The sequence below is a fragment of the Hyaena hyaena genome, unplaced genomic scaffold, assembly GCF_003009895.1.
Source record: "Hyaena hyaena isolate Hyena2069 unplaced genomic scaffold, ASM300989v1 scaffold_797, whole genome shotgun sequence".
NCBI lineage: Eukaryota > Metazoa > Chordata > Mammalia > Carnivora > Hyaenidae > Hyaena > Hyaena hyaena.
The window spans coordinates 27,119-49,886 of record NW_024081432.1 but is presented as its reverse complement, the minus strand read 5'-3'; the positions used below and the strand labels follow the sequence as shown (position 1 = coordinate 49,886).

Here is a 22,768-nt window from a genome sequence, read left to right as displayed (position 1 = left end):
CCAACTCTCGATGTATTACCTTAACGGAGAAGCTACCAAGGTTCTACTTTTAGAAATGCTCGGGAAGAACAGTTGCACACCTTGCTCATCCTGGATTACTGTAGCTCAGTAGTTACATACTCAGCCACAATCTCACACTGCTCATACCTCTTCTTGGGCCTATCGTGACTCCTCACTGGCTCAGAGAGATAAAGCAGCTCATATGAATCACACATCACTAAGTAGGGCAACCAGGGCCCAAACCCCAGCCTGGTTATTGCCAAAGTCTGTTCTTCCATGAGAGATCTTGCTAAGATACCTGAACCACAATAAAGCCCTTTATTTTTATTTATATATTTATTTAAAGTTTATTTTTTGTAATCTCGACACTCAACTTGGGGCTTGAACTCATGACCCCAAGATCCAGGTGCCCCAAAGATGTTTATTTTTAAGAAAATGTTACTGAAGTAAACAACATCAACAACACCAACAACAAAACCCAACTTACTCTCAAAGTTCGATTGAGATTTGTATTTGAGAACATTTAATTCTCACCAAGCCTAGGCAAAGTATGATTGTATTCTTACCCACCCATAATGAAGAGTGACCATACTCTGGTTCACCTGTTAGTCTAAGGCAGGGTTCCTCAACCTCTGTACTCTAGACATGTAGGACTGGACAGGTTTTGCCACGAGGAGATGTCCTGTGCATGGTACCATGTTTGCAGCATCCTTGGCCTCTGTCCACTAGATTCCAGTAACATCCTCCCAGTTGTGACAATCAAAAGTGTCTCCAGATACTGACAAAATTGCCTATAGCTGAGAACCACTGGTCTAAGGTTATGAATGCTGTCTTGGGGGTAATTGTTAATAGTCTTCATCCCTTTTACTCTCCAAACTCTCCCACTTGGATGGCATATTTTATGGTCTCCCTATTCCTAATGGATCTCCATGTTAAAGTTCCGAAGGTTAGTTCATTCACTTTATACTAATGATTCTGAGTGATATGTATTGGGAGAGGGGTCACTGAAGCAGGAAAAGTGGTGGGGTATGTCAGAACCCTCTGACAAGGTTGTTTAAAGTACTTGCTCCTATTTCTGAGAATCTAACATTTTTGGAAGCGCTGGGATAGGAGACTTAGCTACCTATAAATATTTGAAAAAGCTGCTTGTGTGATTCTAAAACAGTACTCCCCAACTATATCCTGTCATTTGAAAACTCATTTTATATCCAAGGCCAAAATTTTTCATAACCTCATTTAATCCTGAGTTTTAAGCTTCAGTATCTGAAGCAAACATATTAAATATTGAGCACATACAAGGGCAAATAAATTATTCCACTAGGTTTGCTATTTTAAACTTTGTCTCTTTTCTGAAGGTCAATGACAAGGATTTTACATAGTTATTTTTAAGTAGGCTCCATACCCAGTGTGCATCCCAATGCTGGGCTTTAACTCATGACCCTGAGGTCAAGACCTCAGCTGAGATCAAGAGTCGGATGCTTAACCAACTGAGCCACCCAGGTATCCCGGGTTTTAAATAAATTTACTTAGTAGATGCTACTTATGGAATACGTAGATAAACACAAATAAAAGGAGATATCAGTAATTCTACCATACCATACATCAGTAACCACAGATCCAAAGTGCCCCAAAGAACTGTTCCTTTTAAAAGGTATAGCTTAGGGACACCTGGGTGGCTCAGTTGCTTGAGCGTCTGACTTCAGCTCAGGTCATGAACTCACAGTTCGTGAGTTTGAGCCCTGCATCAGGCTTGCTGCTACCAGCACACCTCTGTCCTCCTCTCTCTCTGCACCCCTCTACTCTCCCGAAAATAAATAAACGTTAAAAAAGAGAGATACGGCTTAAATACTATAAAGTTTCAAAGTCAATATAGATATTTATGAAACTACTAAAAGAAAAATTCTGATATAGCTCCACTAACATCAGACCAAGACTTTAAGAAATATTAAAGATAAAAATTCATGATGGAAGCATTTAACAAATCTTAATTTATCTGTATCTAGTACCATGGCTTCAAATATACATAAAGCAGAATCAACAGAACTAAGAATAGAAATGGACAAAGCTGCTGGGAGAAGAAGCACACAAAAACATTATAAAGACATAGGAGATTAATGAACTTGATTCAAAATGCATGCAAGGATTGCAGAGTATACCTTCTTTTCCTGGGGACAAGGAACGTTTCTAAAACTGACAATAGGCTAGCATCATAAAGCAAATCTCAACAAATTTTAAAGAATGAAATAATACAAAGTATACCTAATATAACATTATGTGTCAACTACATTTCAACTTAAAAAAGAAATAATACAAAGTATGTTCTCTGACTATAGTGGATTTAAGGGAGAAATCAGTAACAGAAAGGTAACTCAAAAATCTCCAGATGTTTGACGTTAAGCCTTTAGTGCTAAGTAACCCATGGGGCAAAGAAGAAATCCTACGTTAGAAAAGATTTTGAACTAAATAGCAATACACTATGACATTAAAAAAACATATGGGATGAAGCTAGTCATGCTTAGAGACATTTATAACCTAAAATGCATATATTTGAAAAAAAGGAAAGGCTGGAAATAACTTCTTTGTACCAAGAGCCACCATTAAGAATGTAAAATGTAAGGTGCAGAGCAAGATATTTTAAATACAAGTATCCAAAAATTATGTAAAGAATTCCTATTCTTCATAAGAAAATAAAGGCAGCACAAAAGAAAATTTTTATACAAGACAAAGGGCAACTTGCATAGGGATACCCAGAAGGCCAATAGATATGTGAAAAATCACTCAACCTCAGTATTAAGGAAAGTACTAATCAAAATCCTACAGTAAGAATTCTCGCTCACACCCACCAAAGTGACTAGTATGATCAATTATCTGTACATGCTGGCAAAGATGTGGAGAAGCTGTACTCTCATACACTATTGGTGGGAATGTGATTGCTATAAGACGTGCGGAAACCTGGCAGTACCTCGTGAAGCTGACCATATGCATACTCTTTGATTCAGTAATTCTGCTCCTTAGTATATTCTCACCAGAAATGAACATGTCTTCTCACCAAAGACATGCACCATTAACATTAAAACTGTCAAGAAACAATATAAATGTCCATTAACAACAGAAGAGTAAATATACAGTGGTGTATTACTAGGTACAACAGGGTAAGAAAATGAATGAATTATACATGCAGTACAATGAATGAGTTTCACAAATGTAATGCTGGGTAGAAAAGCTAGACATGCAAGAGTAATTTATGTATGATGTCTCTTATAAAACATTTAAAAAATGGTGATGAACCTCTCTAGCGATAGAATTCACTAGCACGATTAACTCTAGAAGGATGGTGACTGGGAGAGGTCACAAGAAAGGGAGGTTCTGAGCTGCTGATAATCCATACCCTCATCTGGGTGGTTATATGGGTGTGTCACTTTGGGTGTATTTATTAAGCTGTACCTTTATTATTTCCGTGTTTTTCTTTATAATGTTATACTTCTACAACATCATATATACTTTTTTAAACAAAATGCCTACCTAACCAACTAACTAACTAAATAATTCCGATCAGAACTCACCAGTTCATTTCGTTCATCTCCCAGTAAGGTATTCCTGTCTTCTAGTTTTCTTATAGTGGCATTCAATTCAGCTATTCTCTTTTGATTTCTTCTCAAATCCTACACAGGAAAATTGAAATGGGTATTTCTTCAATAACACTTTTCACAAAGTTTTGGAATTCCACTCATAAATAAGTAAGAGGCTTGGTACCTTTCCTCTGGCTTATGAAGTGAGACTAAAATGTTCTCTGTTCAGAGAAGAGTAAATATTTACCCTCTTCTAACCCTCCACATTCACTGTTTAGGTTGAAGACCAAGTCTGGTTGAAATTGCTAGTGAATTCCATGTGGCAGATACTCTCTGGAGTCCTGACTCCTGGCAGGAGGAGTAGTAGATGGTTAGATGAACTTATCAGATCTGTGAGCTCTGAGGCCAGGGTCATATCATAATTCCATGAGGTTCAAGAAGCATCTCTTATGTCATGGCTGCACACTGCTTCCCAGAGCTAAGACGGATGTCCTATTATACTCAGCCAAAGAGTAGAAGGTAGGGTTGGGCTTTAAAAATTCCTAAGTATTCCTGATAAAAAAGGTCAGTGTGAGAAGGCTGGTACATTGCCTTCACGTATAAAAGGAAGTAGATTATAAGACAGCTAGTACATTTTGCCCAGAACAATTGGCTTCCCCACTGGCATAAATGACATGGATCACTTTACAGATGGCATCATGGATTAATTCTATGCTCCAGAGTCCACAGGACCATTATAGACTTGCAATTCCATTATCATCTTACACTTTGAGAGTGCTATACTGTTGACAAAGCAGTTTCCCACACATTGTAACTCCAGATTCATAGTATCCTAGAGGATTCAGCAGAACAGGGAAGATTCAGAGAGGTCATACTCATTCAAGGTCTTGTGGCTACTATCCATAGATCTGTAATTAATATGCATTAAATGTTAACTATGAGCCAGACACTATGCTCAAAGTTTTACATACCATTTCTTCTAGACCTCTGACCAGCCTTACGAAGTAGCACTATGGCGTCTCTTTTACAGATGACGAAATTCTGAACAGTAAAAGAATTTGCCCAAGGTCATCCGGTGTGTGGCAGATTCAGAATGTAAACTGAAGAGTCTGACTCTAGAACCCATTCTCTTGACAATTTTGCTGCACTGCAGGTAAATGTCAGTGATAGAACGAAAACTTACATCTGCTAAATCCTGGTTCTGCCACCTACTGGGATATATATATCCTGAATACCAACTCATAAATTATTCATTACTTGGTTCTAAGTACTACTTTGGAACCTCTCACTGTTCCTAAATAATACATTTTCATCTTTTTAGCAGCTAAATAATTTGAAAGGTATACCTTATGAAAGTCAACTATATACAAGCCGATTTCTATGTCTGCAGTTCTGAAAATAATTTCTCATATAAAATGATGAAAATCCAGGGTAATAAGTGGCAAGTTCAATCAGACTAGGAGCTTTCAGATGATGATTGAAGTGGTTTAGTCTTTTATACAGTTATATATTCTGACCCCTGCAGATGACAACCATCTTTGCCAATTTCCAACATTTTTACACAAGGGAAAATTACCAGTCTTGGCAAGAGGCAAAATAGTTTCATCTAATTTATGGTACTTACAAGGGGCTGAAGTTTGCATAGATATCCCACGGCTAGAAAAATTCTATGAAAGATTTAAAAAGACCAGTAATTCTCTCGTGATCTGCTAATGCAGTGCAGACTACTTTGTTGTCTATGAGTTTAGAAAACCCTGTTCCCAAGATACTAGCTGGTTTTATAGTAGGAGGGAGAATTGATTTCTTTGTAGTAAACAGGAAGAGAGCTTAAGTGGAAAGTAAAACTTGGGAGCTAAATAAAAGATGACTCCCGAGTTCTTCACTTCAGCTCGGACAGACTTACAGGACTGCCGCAGTGCTCAGAGCCATCCGCTGCTCTTCCCGGAATTTCCCGTTTCGGACTGCTCATGTTGCACTCGGCCTCCTTGACCAGAAAGAGCTGTTCATCCAAAGCCTCCTTCTGCAGCTGGAGTTTCTGTACATAGCCAGTTTGAGTCTCCAGTTCCTTTTCCAGGGAAAAGATGATCCTGTCCTTGGCTTTAATCTCATCCATCTGAATTAAATGACACCCAGGACATTTTACTTAACAACGCTGTTTAAAAAAAAATGCATTTTTACAATAGTATGGGTTTAACTTCTTTCTGCTGATTGATATGGAAAGAAATTACAGCGATGACAGGTATACTGAATTTGTGAATAAGACAAGACAATACTGTGCCATGTAAGGCTAACCTAGGCTAAGTAGGTGCCAAGGAGAACAACTTTTCCTCTCTGGTATATCCTGTGTAGATGCTTTCATTCAGTATACTGTTTGAAATGGTCTAAGTTGGTTGGATTTAGAAAGATTAACCTTAAAGTGGGTCATTTGTTTTACTAAAAACAGACACTCAATACTCCCCTACAGTATTTCCCAGGACAATCACTGACATCCCCTCCTGTTTAGAGGAATAGCCTTTGAATTCACCTTAAATAGCAGCAGCCACGATGAATCAGTTATTTTTTATTGAAGAAGCAGCAGCCTTTCCAGGAGCCTAGTCATTTCCTATGGTCAGAAGGTTTGCATTCAGGTGGTGAATTTAGAGCAAATTCAGGAGAGGATTTGGAACATAATACATGTTATGTGGCTCTTTCCATTCTTTTCCACACTTCAGAGCAAGAAGCTCTTAGCCAGCATTTTGCCATTACTATCAAAACCTTGGTTGGGACAGCAGGAATGGAAAACACCAGGTAATCCAAGCCACTATTACCCCTACTACATCTGTGGGAAACAATCAATGATCCCAACACTCACTTCCTTGAAGCCTGGGGATGATTTCAGAATTATTTGCCAACTAAAGGCCATAAACCTTCCATACCAATTGATTAGAGTTTCAATGGACTGAAAAATTTTTGCCACCCCTGGTGAGGACTAGTGACATTAATGTCTGTAAATAGTTTTTGAAGGGAGCACAGGCATTGGGCAAAACCTTTCTTCTCATTTCATTATATTTCATGAGATCATTCAAAATGGCTATAGGAGACAGACATTTAATAACATTATATTAAACTGTCTTATTCGTTACAAATTACTTTGTACAAATCTTTGTTTAGTATGAGAAAATGTTACATAGTCCCATTTTCCACAGACAAGTATCTGTGACCTACTGCCTCCCAGTCTGACGATTATGTTTTAGATCAATTTTGGAAGGACACTAGGCTAAACTCTGCATGGTCCTATGATATCGTCTGATAACTTGGTGAGTATTCAAACACTATCCTGCTAATTTGGGAATGACAGCACCATCTTTAGTTTTCTATCTCCTTGTAGATATTTGAATCCAGTGTTATTCTTAACTGAACAGTACAATCATTTGTTACACCTGTAATCAATGATATCATTTACAGTTTTATATAGTTCTGCACCGCACGCTCCTAGCTGGTTCTGATGTATCCTACCTAAATCAATGTCCTGGAAATTATTCCATTACAGCCAATATAATCATCTTCATAATCACCATCATCGTAACTAAAATTTATTAATTTTTTACAACACTCAAGGGACCATACCAAGAGCTTTATATACCTTATCTTCTTTCATGACAATCCTATTTATTACGTAAGTTCTGTTATCACCACTTTACAGATGACAATCGAGGACTCAAAGGGTTAAAAACTTTGTCATAATCCTATGGCTCATAAGTGGTGAAGCCCAATTTTAAATTCAGTCTTCTGACTCTAGAGCCCATTCTAATAGGCACTATGCAATACTGACCCCAACATACTTCCAGCATTTTCCAAAATAGTTTTCTATAGAATATCCGGTAATAAGTGCCGATGAGTCTCTACCGCATAGTTGTTGTAAGCATGGGCTTTGGTTTCAGAGCACTGAAAATCTTCCACAGTTCTAGTTCTTAGATGGGGAGGGGTACATACCAGAATTCCCTGGGAGGAAATTTTCTAAACAGAACAGCTTCCATTTCCCTCCTTTCCAGTTCCAAAAATGGAGCTGGGTTGAGAGGTAGTCACAGGACAAGAAGAAAAAAACTGAAGAGCAGGGCATCGGTAATACTGAAAAAGTTTCTCATGTTCCTCTATTTGCACCCAGTTTTTTAACCACTCCTCAGGTAGCTTAGATTTTACATTGTTCTTAACAAAGACTGCTTGTCTACTCTAGCAGTATTCTGGTAAGAGCAAATCACTTCTAGAAAGAAACTACAGAAACCAGATGGATATACTCATAGAGTTTATATCCCAAACCATCAACAAACACAAATATTTGATGTACGACGCCCTTTTCATCTACCCACCTGCTGACTCCAGAGTTCACAGTGTTGGTTCTTTCTTCATTAGCCATTGTCATTTCAAAAACCAAAGGCAGGGCAGACCAATATTTCTGCACTGTGTTTGGTCTTTATTGTCAACCAGGGCAATAGACTGAATTGCAGATAAAGAATTTTTGGAAAGTGTGGCAAAGGCAACAATTTATAGTCACACTGTATTATAGTACAAAGAAATTTACACATTTATATTTTAAAATGTTCTATGGTACCCACTTTTACTTAAAATTGAAATCCTAGAGATATTGTTCAAGGAACATAATTGGATTTCTTAAAAAATAATTGCTTAAAATGAGCAGACACAGAAGGAAAGTGTACTTTTCCTAAGAAAATATTATTATTATTTTTAAAGATTTTATTTTTAACTAATCTCAACCCCCAACATGGGGTATAACTCTCAATACAGAGATCAAGACTAGCATGCTCACTGAGTGAGCCTGCCAGGTACCCAGAAAATATTATTTTTAGGGAAGCATAAAGTACATTCTAACAGGTGAGGGTTAATTTGATAAGATATAACAAATGCTAAACATTCTGAGTATAGATGCATGTAAATGTGTCTTCAAAAATAACTGGATGTAGTCAACGTAGGCTTTCACACAATAATTTTTTTTTTTTTTTTTTAGGTATAGTGAGAAACCAATGTGCTTTTGGTCATACATATTAAAATGAAAGATCTGAGGCACCCGGGTGGCTCAGTTGGTTAAGTGTTGGATGTTAGCTCAGGTCATGATCTCACGGTTCATGTTTGAGCCCCACATCAGGCTCTCAGCTGTCAGCACAGAGCCTGCTTCAGAGCCTCTGTGCCCCCCTCTCTCTCTGCCCCTCCCCTGCTCGCTCTCTGTCTCAAGTTAAACATTTTAAAAAAAAGAGAGAGAGAGAAGAGAGAAAGCTCTAACTCTGTACCCTTTGAAATAAGTCTTGGAAATTGGCAATAGCAAATAAACTACTTAGGAATGACATCCAGTTTAAAAATTATAATGGCTCCGGTTTTGAATGGTCCTTATTTATTTTGGGAAAGAAGATCTATTTTAAAAATGACTAGGGAACTTATAGCTCTTATTTCTTGCTTTCAGACACAGTCCCTGGAAAGAAGACAGGTGAATCATTCAGGAAGCTCTCAGTGGCTGCCATTTTCAGATGGCACAGAAACTTAAAAAGCCGTAGACACTTTCCCTACCCCTTTAAAAACCCAGTAACATTTTACAAATGGAACGCCCACAAAACATTTTGATTTTAGAAGAGTTCATAAGTTAGAATATTTTTAGAGACATTCGAGAAAACAGGAATCATTGAACAAATACTCTCCATACACGTGCGGCTGGAAGAATCCAGTTTTAAGGAGAAAGGTGATTCCCGTATCTTTTACATTTTACGATTCCAATTTTGGCCTGGGCGTATCTGTTTATCTAACTACTTGCCTACCTATGGACCTATCTTGTATTTCGGATAGAGCTAGACAAGGGGTGGGCACTCATGAGAGACACCCGGAAAAGCACAGCCCCGGCGCTCTGACGCCTGCCAAGGGAATGTGCCCCCACGCACTGCACTGGGTTACTAACCAGCCTCCGAATATCCCGCTCTGACTCCCACTTGATCTTGGAGATGGCTTCCTGATGGGACTGATGCTCGCTGCGAAGGTCTCCGGCCTTTATTTTATCCGCTTGGATCATATTGCTGAGAGCCTCGTCCACCTGCTTCTTCGCAGTTTTCAGGTCCGCGATTTCCTGTAGGAGCTTAAGGCGCTCCGCGTCAAACAGTTTCCGGGCCTCCTCCCGGGCCTCGATGGTGAGCGCTGTCCGTACTTTGTCACTGCTGCCATCCCGGAGGGCACACAGGGCCGACTTGAGCCTCTGGATCTCCCCATCCCGCAGCTTCACTGTCCTTGACATTTCTTGCTCGTGCTGCTTGATGAGATTCTCCCGCACAGCCTGCAGCTCCTTCATCTTCTCCTCATGGAGCTTGGCTTTGAGCTCCGTCACCAGCACTGTGTGCTTGCGCTGCTCCAGCTCACGGATCCTCTTTGCTTCTTGAGTCTTCTCTCTCTCAAGCTTAGACACCTGAAAGCAGAGAGGTCAAAGGATGAAAAGGGATGAGCCTTCAAGCAAAGGATCTGTAGCTCAGAGCCCTATGGGCTCTGAACACCTCATCGCTTCCCACTCAGCCACCGTGTGTCCGAGGGAAGGGAACCTCAGGCCCCAAAGTGGGGAGTACAGCGCAGAAGAGGAGGAAATACCTGGGGATGCGTGTATTACTTTGTGCTTAAACTATCTGACACTCCTGGGCCTTACTGTTCCATGAGTGGTCTGCGGACAGCCAGCACAGGCATGGCCTGGACGCTTATCAGAGATGCACGGCCCGGGGCTCCTCCTCCCCAGACCTCTAATCAGGACGTGGGTTTTAACAAGTCCCCAGGTGGCTGTATGCACATTAAAATCAGGACACGGAGCTATAATGGTTTTCACCTTGGTGGGGAGGAGTTCAAATCAGATCACCTGCAGACCGTTTCTGGCTTCACATTCCTGGCTAGGTGCAAGCTGATAAATGTGGGCATGTTAGGACTGTTCAGTATTATGATCAGATTAGTAAAATGGTACCCAAAGTGATATAAAACATTTCCCCTTTTCCCCCTTTTTTTTTGGTTGCTGTCATGGGAGAGGTAAAAAATGAAGACAGTAGATGTATCTTGAACATCACCTTTCTTTCTGTGCCAACTTAGTTCTACCTCCAAACATTTTACACACACACACACACACACACACACACACACACACCCCAGCCAAAAACAGTGCAGTTCACTGGGCCATCTCTCTGTTAAAGGGATCTTGTGTCTAGAACTTTCTACATGGTCCACAGATGTCCCTTTGTGTCTTTCTCTACCCCAACTCTTCTCCCTCTCCTCACCCCAACAACCAACCTGTCAAGCAGTGTAATAAAGCGTTCCTTCCAGCCTTTAGACATTTCAGGTATTTTGGTTAAACAAAATCTTCAGTGTTTTGCTAATTTCTGATAATAATATAGGTCTCCTTGTAGATTAGCCATGCCACTACCTTAAAGTGGTGTGAGTCTGGCTCTGATTCCGTAGATCAGGGTGGGGCCCTAACAACTGTATCTTGTAAAAGGCTCTTAGCAAATGTTTTTCACCCTTGTCCTCCTGCTGAACTATCCTCTCTGCTGCCTATCTTTGTCTCTCTGTCTCTTCTATGTACTTGTAGAATCTCTCTCCTCTCTGTCTCTTTCTCTGTCTCTGTATCTCTCTCTCACACACACACATAGAGTAACGCAGAAAAAGAGAACAATTAGGCAACCCTGGGAATAATATCTGGTTGAGTGGAATTGGGTCTCTGCCATTTGTAAAATTGGGAGGTCTCATGAAATAATTGTGAAGAGCCTCTCTAGCTGAAAAATGTTAAGATTCAAACTCCTCATTGAGACTTTTGTAACTATAATACAAAGTGTGTGAGATTTGACTTACCTTAACAGTTTACCTACCTGTGGCTACAGCAGGATTTTCTAAGTCCACATGGCAATTTATGAATACTTTATTTTAAAGGCATAGAAGTTATTCCGATGTTGGTTATTCTAAAAGAACTTAGGGCACAAGGAGACTTGGCGAAATAAACAGCCAGGCATCCTTAAATGACTGTCTTTTGATCTTGCTTCCAACTCTGGCCCAGGTCCCTTCCTGGATACTTTTTTTAAATTATTATTATTATTATTATTATTATTATTATACATGCTCTAGAGCTGTGCTATCCAGTCTGGGGACTACTAGCCACACTGAGCGCTTCGAATGTCCCAAGTCAGAATTGAGACTTGCTCTAAGTGAAAACACACACCAGATTTTGAAGTTTTGGTGTAAGATAAAGAATGTAGAAGTCACAGCAATCATTTTTATATTGATTACATGTTGAAATAAAAATATTTTCGATAAATTAGATTACATAAAGCATCTTATTAAAACCAAGGGCGCTGGGTGGCTCAGTCAATTAAGTGTCCAACTCTTGATTTTGGCTTAGGTCATGATCTCGAGGTTACTGAGATAGAGCCCGATGTCTGGCTCTGTACTGATAGAACAAAGCCTGCTTGGGATTCTCTCTCCCTCTCTCTCTCTCTCTCTGCCCCTCCCATGTGTGCAGTCATGCTCTGTCTCTCTCTTTCAAAATAAATAAACATTAAAAAACTCCAATGATTTCTTTTATGTTTTATAATCATGGTTACAAGAAATTTAAAAATCACATACATGGCTTCTTGCATTTGTGGATCGTATTTGGTTTCTCCCAGACAGAGCTTTGGTCTAGGGTTCTTGGTGTGTTGCATGAATCTGGCTTTCCCCGCACTGCTGCTAATACTTCTCTTGGTAAAGCCCAGTTCTGATCCTACCTATGTACTTACTCAAAAACCAGCCAGGGCTCCTTTATGTTGCAGAATAGAAACCCAACACCTCAGCTTCGCCTTTCAAGCTCTCAGAAGTTTTGGCTGGGGTGCCTGGGTGGCTCAATTGGTTGGGCATCCAACTTCAGCTCAGGTCATAATGTCATGGTTCGTGAGTTCCAGCCACCCATTGGGCTCTGTGCTGACAGCTTACTGTTCCTTACTGTTCCTTTCCACATTTTTCTTTATGCTATGGCTATGGTTTTTCTGCATGCTTATCTGTCTTCACCACCTCTTCTCCTGCTCCTACTCCAGACTGCAAACTGCTAGAAAGCTGCCAACGAGACTTGTTCATCTTTGTCTACCCCGTGGTTGCCAGCACAACACATAATAAAGAGCCTGAGAGTGTGTGTGCGATTAAAGAATGTATGCCAGTATGTTTCCCTGGCTAGCCCTCTAGCCAGAGGCAAGAATAATACATCCTGTCATATAGCTTAGAGAACACAGACTTGTAGGGTTTCTTGGGGCAACCGCTCATCCATCCCTTCACTGCATAAAACAACAATAAAACAAACAAAAAACCACCACATAGAAGAATGTCTGTCCTCTGCTTGGTAATTCTCTCAGTGCTTCAGTAAGGACAGCCTAAATCTTACTCCCCATTTTTTGAGAATAAACTCAAGTGACTAGACTATGGGCAGATAAACCACAGCCCATGCAACAAATAATTCCTTGACTCTATTTTTGTGAATACAATTTTATTGAAACACAGCCATGCTCTTGCAACAATGGAGTTGAGCAGTCTCAGAGAGACCAGCCCGGAAAGCCAAAATACACTATTGTGCCTTCTACACAAAAACCTTTCTGATTTCTTTTTTTTTTTTTAATTTTTTTAATGTTTTATTTATTTCTAGGAGAGAGAGAGAGAGACAGCGTGAGCAGGGGAGGGTCAGAGAGAGAGGGAGATACAGACTCTGAAACAGGCTCTGAAACAGGCTCCAGGCTCTGAGCTGGCAGTCAGCACAGAGCCCGATGTGGGGCTCAAACCCACGAACCGCGAGATCATGACCTAAGCGAAAGTCGGACGCTTAACCGACTAAGCCACCCAGGCGCCCCACCTTTCTGATTTCTAATAATGCGGTTTTTTGTGAAAAAACAGGGCTTATTTTTCACTGATTTAGAAACTCAGATAATTTACCTTACATCTAGGACCTTGGGGAAGTTAACTTTACTTCAAGTGACAGGAAATTAGTTATCTTCAATTTCAGCAGGTTGTACTTACATTAGGCATTGGGAACAACATCATGACTATAAGGGCTGGCAAGCAGGAACTTACTTAAGGGAAATTTTAGCAGTTCTTCTGAGAACAATAAATAACTAGTAAAAATTGACAAAGGATAAGGAATTCTGGGTTTGCATTTTGATTTCACAGTCTGCTCTATCTAAGGAAGTTGCTTTATCCTTCTGAGGATCTTTGGTTATACTTAAAAATTACCCATAACAGGATTATTTGGGGGGTTAAATTAGATAATGCATGGGAAAGTACCTTGAACTACAAAGTACTACGAAAAGGAAGGTAATACTATTACTGGCTATCAGAGGAGATATCCGTGACCTAAAATTATTTATGTCAAATCTTCTGCAGGTGCATTAGATTATTTCATGTTGTGATTCTGTCATTTCTCTCAAATTATAAACACTGATCCTTTGTGTGTAGATTGGAGATAAAGAAAAAAGAAAAAAAAACATTCCAACCTGAAGATAAAAACAAATACAAACAAACACTGGCCTTCTTGTCCATCACTTAAAGAAATCCATAGAACTCAAAGAAAATTCAAAGGCATTGATTGATTATAGTTGACATTTTTCATGTCTGCTTATTGTGGTTGCCATAGAAACTGACATTTTTGCAGAATTTCTAGGTATGACTTGCTTTTCTAAGCTTGGGAGAAGTGTTTGACTATGAAGGAGACACAAAGGATGTGAATGGCATTTGGGAGGGAAAAAAGCCAATTAAAATTTTGTAGTAAAATCATTTTCTGAAAATTACTTGCAGCTCGGATTGTACTGGTAAGAAAATGGACTTTACTATTTTAATGTAAAACATACACAAAAAGAGAAAAGACTACTCCTGAGCAACAACGAAAAATATAAGGATAATATGTGAAGTAGGAAAATAAAAACCATTCAGTAGAAGGAATCAATTTTGATAAGTGTAAATGTTTCAGAAAAAATATCCGCTGGATCACATAATAGCATTTATTGAGGGCTTACTGCGAGTTAGCCACCTTCCTAAAGGCTTTACACACACCACCACATTTACCCTCGGCCACCTGTAATGTAGGTAGCATTTGTATCATCTGAACGTCAGATGAGAAAGGTGAGGACTAGCTTCTGCACAAATACAGTGTGAGGAAGGCTGCGGAGAGCCTGGTGTGGGCCAGGAGCCGGGTCTGGGTCAGGTCCTGGACCTGCCTGGTCACTTTGAAACCTTCAGCAAGCTCTTTACCAACCCCAGCCTCAGTTTTCTCATGTGTAAACTGGGACTGGGGGCCTCATTCTCATATGGTTGTGAGGGCTGACTTAGATAACGTATCAAAAGTCCTTTGGAAAGGCTGGAACACCTGGGAGATCGATAATTATCAATACATGGTTAAACGGCACAGTATTAATTTTGACATATATTGTATATATTAGTACTGTTGAATCATGCATTGCTATATTAATACCAACAACATAAATATAAGAACTCAGGAGTGCCTGGGTGGCTCGGTCGGTTAAGTGTCCAACTTTGGCTCAGGTCATGATCTCACAGTTCATGGGTTCTAGCCCCACGTCAGGCTCTGTGCTGACAGCTAGCTCAGAGCCTGGAGCCTGCTTCAGATTCTGTATCTCCCTCTCTCTCTGACCCTCCCCTGCTCACACTGTCTCTCTCTCTCTCAGAAATAAATAAAAAAACATTAAAAAAAATCTTTTTTAAAAAAGAACTCATATTATCAGGGTAAACTAACATTACTATTATATTATTAAGACCATAATAACTATTTTCCTAACAGATACAAAGGTAAAACTTGAGTTCCCTAGTATTAGTGGAATCTAACCTTAACTTGGAAGAAACTCAGAGAATGTGTGTGCACTGTTGAGGTATGGGGTGAGACAGGGCAAGGGAGTGAGCAGTGAGCAGGGCTTTGAAAGATACAGATCCCAAATCCTTTCTCCCCTGGAGGTTTTATGGAAGAAAACAAATCACTAGGAAAATGTAATCTTACTGAAGAGAGCTGACACTGTGTCAGAGGGAAGAACATTCATGACTATCCCACACTAGTCTCACATTGTATCTTCCTTTTCTAGTCTGGCCTTTGAAAAATGCCAGTGTAAATTCTGCCAAGATCAAGTGGGTGATGTTTGAACTTTGATGTGACCTTAGATATCTAGGATTAAAAACTGGATTGCCTTGTCCAAGATAAGGAAGTTGAGAGGTTATCAAGGCAAGAGAAGCTAACGTAAGCTCTGGTGTGGCTTATCCGCCGGGGGTGTTCCTGGAGATCAAACTCCCAGTAGGCAGGCAGGGCATCTCACGGGCACTAAGCACCACTCAGTCAGGAGATGTGAAGGAGGGAAAAGCTCCCACTATTGGAAGGTTGCTTATAAGGGCGGTTTTATACAACCTGGGAAGGTACCAACGCTTCTATTTTTGTATTTCTTACTTTTGGACATTTAACACTTCTTGAAAACGAAACTAAACGTGCATAAGGCAAGAAACACTGCATCCCAAATTGGGGCCCCTAATGTGGAGGCACTCACACAGTCATTTGAGGACAAGGGTTGGCTGGGTTTCTGGGAGTCCTGGAGGCAACAAGATATTCAGTATTACCCAGGTCAGCTGGGAATTCCCATTTTGGCTGCTCCACTCGCTGTGTCACTGGGAGCACATCAGTTAAATGAGTTAAGAACTCATTTTCTTTTTCAGTGAAATTGGAATAGTAACCACACCTTGCCCTCCTCCCAGGCTCGCTGCGAGGTCTGGAAGTGCTCTGCAGTCTGAGGGCTGTTCCAGTGGCGCAAACTCCAGTCTGGAGCTGACCCCCCAGATGCTGTTACCCAGGCATGCTGCTTTCCTGCCTCCAGCATGGAGCCCTGTTCTCTGCTCCTGGGCCTCCAGGCCCGCTGTCCCTGGGCCCTTGGGGTTCACCAAAGCTACAGGCGGCCTCTGAGGGAAGGTAGAGAGCCCTAGGGAATCAGTGGGTGGATTTCACATCTCACAGCAATCCCCAGGGAGCTCACACACCTGATGATGTGGATATGGCCTCACACTGTCCACGGGAGAGACAGACAGAGGAAAACACCAAAGCCTAAGGGCTCAGAGGGCTGGTCCAAAAAAGAGACAGACTTAGATGGAAATCCCTTCTCTGCCCAAGCCTTGGGTTCTCTACCTAAATAAATAAATCTATGCCATGGGGTTGATGGGAAAGTTTCTAAAAGGCAACAGGAGAATGTACTCAACAAGTAGTTTTGAGCACCCACCTTCATGCCAGGCAGCATTCAAATCACTGAGGGCACCTTCCTTAGGAAATATCGTAAGCAGACATGTTCTCTTACCCATAAGAAGCTTATGTTATACTGCAAGTGAGGGAGGCAGCAGGCGATACGTCAGCAGAGGAACACAATACCTTCAGACTGTACAAAGTCCTATGACAAAGGTACAGCAGGGTGATGTGACAGAGTAAATGGATGTAGGGGAAGACATGTCACCGAGGCCAGGGAGCCAGGGGAGGTCTGATCCCTGAGGATCCTGAGAGCCATCTCCGCGCAGGAAGAGCTGGATCACACAGTTGCCTTCCCTGACGCATCCCTACCATTCTGGAAGGGTGGTGACTCTATGCGATCCACAATCCACTCATTTTATAGATGTGAATATGCAGGCTCAGAAATAACAAGGACATACGGCACAGAGTCCTTGCTTTCTGTTCCTTCCTATCCGCCCCAGGGGGCTCCCCAGTTCCATTTTCTTAGTCATTATTCTTGGACTTCGGTCAAAATGACTGACTTATCAGAATGTTTATTCCTATTAGTGCTTAGCAAATCTTGTAGATAAATTTCTACTAACTAGAAGTTGACTGTGTCCAGTATTTTTGTTTCATTTCCCTGTAGTGGAAATGCAGGCATCTATGGGGGAAGGATTCAGTATGCTACTACCCCCACCCCCAACACTTTGTTTCTTCATTTGTAATTTTCATAATAGTATAAAATAAACTTCTAATATTCTCTCTTCCTTTGCTGAAGGTTTCCATTTTTTTCCAGACCTTCCGATTTTTTTAAGCTTATTTATTTATTTGGAGAAAGAAGGAGACAGAATCCCAAACCGACTCTACATTGCTAGCACAGAGCCCAACGTAGGGCTAGAAATCACAAATCGCAAGATCCTGACATGAGCAAAAACCAAGAGTCAGATGCTTAGCTAACTGAACCACCCATTTCTTAAGAGCATAGGTTCTGTAAGGCATGGAAATAACCTGTCCATCAGTGGATAAATGGATAAAGAAAGTGTGTGTATATATACATATTATATAATACACATATACACAATAAAAAAATCATTAAGCCTTTAAAAGGAAGACAATCATGCTATCAGCAACAATGCAGATGGACCTTGAGAGTATTATGCTAAGTGAAATAAGTCAGAGATAGAAAAACAAATAATATGTGATCTCACTTTCTTTTGGAATCTACAGAGAACAGATTGATGGTTGTCAGAGAAATGGGGTTACAGGTCGGGGGAATGGGTAAAGGGGGTTAAGAGGGAAAAACTCCTAATGATAAGGTGAATAAGATCTGGGGCTGTAACACATATCATGGTGGCTGTAGTTAACAAGACTGTATTGCATATTTGAAAATTGTGAACTGAGAGGGGCACCTGGGTGGCTTAGTTGGTGAAATGTCCAACTCTTAATTTCGGCTCAGGTCATGATCTCACATTTCATGGGATGGAGCCCCACATCAGGAGCTTAGCTGACAGCATGGAACCTGCTTGGGATTCTCTCTCTCTCCAGCTCCCCTTCTTGTGCCTGCATGCTCTCTTTCTCGCTATCAAAATAAATAAATAAACTTTAAAAAAAGATATAGAACATTTAAAAACAAGAAAGTTGTGAAGAGAGGAGATCTTAAAAGTTCTCATCATAAGGAAAAATATTTTGTAACTATGTGAGGTGATGGATGTTGAGTAAACTTCTTGTTGTAATCATTTTATAATCTATACATATGTCAAATCACTATGTTGTACACCTAAAATGAATATAATGTGATATTATCAATTATAACTCAATAAAGCTGGGGCAAATATATCAGAAAAGAAAATAAGAGCATAGACTTTGGAGCGGAGGCAAGGGAGTTGAAGAACCAGTTTTGCCATCTACTAACATGTGCCTCTGGGTAAATTACATTACTTCACCAAGCCTCAGTTTCTTCATCTGTAATATGAGGAGAAGAACAATGCCCACCTATACTTGAATCATAATTCTGAACATGTCTGACACAAACTAACTGCTCAAGACCAACAAACACACATACATCTGTCTGAAGTAGACACTGCTATTCTCCCATTTGCCAGAGGAGGAAAGGGGAACACAAAGGGATTTTAAAACCTTCTCAGGGTCACCCAGGTGCTACGTGAAAGAGGTACAGTTATGACAGGATGAAACGTGCCTATTACAGTGTGTGACAGATAGTGAACATTCAATAATGTGTAGCTATTTGTATAATCAGTTTAAAGCATTCACGACTCTGCCTGCAGTGTGTTTCACAAATCTCAATGGGATGATGTGTCTTTCTGGAAAAATGAGTAATGTGCCATTGCTCCTAAGGTTTCCCCTCTTGAACTTGCCCATTTCCCAGTAGCTGCATTGTCATTTTATCATGATAGTCTAGGAGCCAAACTGAGGGTATGACTTCCCATCTTGGCATTGTTTATATTCTCTCTCTTAAAGCCTGGGCCTTTGGAAACACAATCATATTTATTTTAATAAAACTGCTTTATGACTTGCTTGCCCTCTAAATTCCCTTTGCTCTTTGGGGAAGGCTGCTGACAGGCGGTGGAGCTTTGTTTTAGTCCCTGTGCTGGGACTGTAATTAACTGCCACAGAGAGGAAGACGGGGGGCAGCCAGCAGAGAGAAGGATAAGGGCAGTGCTTTTCTGCACGAGGCTGACTGTCAGGCTCTTGTCAGAGGAAGGGGGTTACATGTGATCTGCCAGCTTAGATACCAGTGCCAGCCAGGCCCTGGATAAACAGGTAGCCCTGACCACTCTCTCAAGACTTACTTACCCCTTTTATTTTTTTTTTTATTTTTATTTTTTTATTTTTATTTATTTCTAGGAGAGAGAGAGAGAGAGAGAGAGAGACAGCGTGAGCAGGGGAGGGTCAGAGAGAGGGAGACACAGACTCTGAAATAGGCTCCAGGCTCTGAGCTGGCAGTCAGCACAGAGCCCGATGCGGGGCTCGAACCCACGAACCGTGAGATCATGACCTAAGTGAAAGTCGGATGCTCAACCAACTAAGCCACCCAGGCGCCCCTTACCCCTTTTAAAAAGGTTTGAATGTGTGCAAAATTGGCAGTGGTGGGGCCTGTGGGACCTCTGCCCTTTGAAACCTCAGGAGTTTGCTCTCTGTAAATCAGCGTCAGTTTATGGTCACTGAGACAGACAGGCTTCTCCCATGGATGGAGTTTGTCATCCTGTCGTTACTACAATTAAAGGAGTCGGCCTCCCTTGCAATGTTACGTTGCCCCAGGGAAAGTTAAACAGGCGAAATGTTCATAGACTGTCAGACCTGGAAGGAACCTTCGTGGTCTGTTTGCAACAAGAGGCAGACAGCCACCTCCATGCGGACTGCTGGGAGGTCTGTCAGAAGTGCAAGGCCAGGCCCTCACCATGTCTGCTTTATTAGAATCCTTGTGCTGTGGGCCCAGAGACCTCAATTGTTAATAAGCTCCCCCAGGTTATTCTAATGCACAGTGATGCTTGAGAGACACATTCAGTCATCTGAATTACGGGTCAAGATATTGAGACGCTTAAATTTGTCCCTGAGGAGAGATAAACACAAGGCCCTGGTCTACTGACTCTCAAACGAATGTTTCTGTTTTGTTTTGTACTCTTTGTTTTTATGATATCATATCCCTTTTAGCTTCATGGAAGAAAACTTCCTCCGCAAATTTTACACCGGGGTCTGGTTATCCAAGGTTAAGTCTCCACAGAGACAGGAGGCAAGGAACTTTGGCAGATCTAAGCTTTATTATTGCTGAAACCAGGAGAAATAGATATTTTGGAAAATAAATAATTAAAAAAGTGTTTACGTTTATTTATTTATTTATTTTGAGAGAAAGAGAGAGAGAGAGCACAAGAAGGGCAGAGACAGAGGGAGTGGAAAGAATCCCAAGCAGGCTCTGCACTGTCAACATACAGCCCTGACGTGAGGCTCGAACCCATGACCTGGTGGAAGTCAAGAGTTGGATGCTTAACTGATAGAGCCAGCCAGGTGCCCAATAATTAAAATTTGATAGTAATGGCAAAGAAGAAGAAATAGATGAAAAAGAATGAGGATATTGGTTTTTGAACTATAGCTCGATCAGGAACATCTATTTGTGTTACTATACAAAGAGTGATCTACATAGGGTAACTTCATGCAGACACAGTTGTCTCTGGTGTGTACTGAGCAAAAATGTCTCATGTATGTCTGATGTTTGAAAATACTTTCCTGTTTTTGACCATATTTGATACCTGTACCACTCTGAAGAGGTAAGTGTTAGCATATCCAGCTAAGAGATGAGATTCAGAGGAGTAAAGAGACTTTCCAAAGTTGAGTTCACAACAGACTCACATACAGAGCTATTAGAAAGAATATATTTAGGAGTATACCATGCACCTGGCATCTCTCTGAGCATGATATGAATTTTCTCATCCAATCATCATAACTGCTTTATATACTTGTCTAACTGGAACCTCATTAGAGCTCCTGAGATAGGAGGATGTTGCTGACAAAGGTATAAAAAAATGAATCACCTTTCATTTGTTCCTCTGCCCAGTCAACAAACGCATGCTAACCTTTTCTGTTCTAAACATTTATTTAGGCTTGAGAGACAGAGGTCAGGCAGGACTCGGCTTTCACGGAGATTACACTGGATGGCAGAAATAAGCACTAAACAAGTAAATAGATAAATGCAGAAATCACTATGAAATTAATCAAAATGGCTATAGGAGTAACTGGGCATGAGAAGTGTCCTGTCTTAGAGACTGTGGCAGATGGAAGGTATCAGAGCTGACATCTGAAAGCGGTAGACAGCTGCGTGGGGGCAAAGGGGCAAAGGCCCTAAATGTGATCAGTATATATATTTTGATCCAGCAAAGAGGACGGAACAGAGTCATCTGGGGGAAAGCAGCGGGAGATGAGCCCTAGAGAGGGGGAAGAAATATCCTGTAGTGGTAGGGAAAACCCTTTGGCTTTGAAAAGGTAGGAAGCCACTGAAGGGTCTGAGGAGAGGAATGACCTGATGCGATATAGTTTAGAAGGGCTGCTCGTGCCATAGCAGGAAGAACCCATCCCCATCGAGGGCAGGGTGGAACTCGCCCAGGGCCATACAACGATGCAGTGGTGGGAGGGAGTGGGAGTGGAGGTCGTCTCAATGTTTATGACTGGTTTCCTGAGCCAGGCTTCCTGAGGAGGCAGAGATCAGTCTCATGAGCATGTTATTCTCACCTTCTGTGAATCCTGTGCTCGAGTCCTGCCACAGACACACACAAGAGACTCTCCATAAATACAGGGGCCGTCGATCTCCCCAGAAACTGGCAGAGAGGAGCCACTGGGGTGGGCCAGCAGGCAGAGCTGGGCCAGAGTGCTCTCCAGGCTGTGGCCCTAAGGGGCCTCACTCACCTTGGACTTCTCCTGATGCAGCTCTATCTGGATGTCTGTGAGCTTGGTTCTGAGGTCTTCATTGGCAGCTTGAAGGGCAACAATGAGTGCTTCGGGCTTCTCGCCCTTATTTCGCCCTTTCTTGGACATTGTTTCTTTCTAAAGGGACTCTGCTGTTTTTTAATTCCTTTCAAACAGGGGCTGCCATGTTACTGCTTCTTCTCCTGGGGGTGATGTTTCAGCATCTACTGCGTGGTGCTCCTTGGTAAGGTCTCCTCAGCCGCTGCCCTGGAAGCCCTGAGGAGAGGCAGAGACGGCGGTTACTGAGGCGACAGAGACCTGGATGAGGTGCCAGCTGGTGTCTCTCAGCATGAGCAACATGTAGGAGCCTCCCCCTGAGGTATCCTGCCCCCAGATCCCCCCATCCACTTTGCACATAAATTTAGAGCGATCTTTCCAAAGAGCTGGTCTGGTCATGTCAATGCCCTGCTCAAAATCCTCCAAGGACCTATGAGTATCTGGGTGTATCTTTCACATCTTGGAGTGCTCT

At 41.4% G+C, this 22,768-nt stretch overlaps 1 protein-coding gene across 4 annotated transcripts in view; it reads right to left on the bottom strand.

Moving 5' to 3' along the window:
• Positions 1–22,492, bottom strand: part of JAKMIP2 (janus kinase and microtubule interacting protein 2) — a 69,813-nt gene extending 47,321 nt beyond the window's left edge. For all 4 annotated transcript variants that reach the window (XR_005525867.1, XM_039219194.1, XM_039219195.1 and 1 more), the window contains exons 1-4: positions 22,240–22,492; positions 9,508–10,005; positions 5,473–5,682; positions 3,564–3,662 (exon numbers count right to left, since the gene is read on the bottom strand). Coding sequence is in view for 3 of the 4 variants with exons in the window: in XM_039219194.1 (XP_039075125.1) it covers positions 3,564–3,662; positions 5,473–5,682; positions 9,508–10,005; positions 22,240–22,368 (936 nt within the window). In the remaining variant the exon portion in view is untranslated. The remainder of the gene's footprint in view (positions 1–3,563; positions 3,663–5,472; positions 5,683–9,507; positions 10,006–22,239) is intronic.
• Positions 22,493–22,768: the final 276 nt, after the last annotated feature.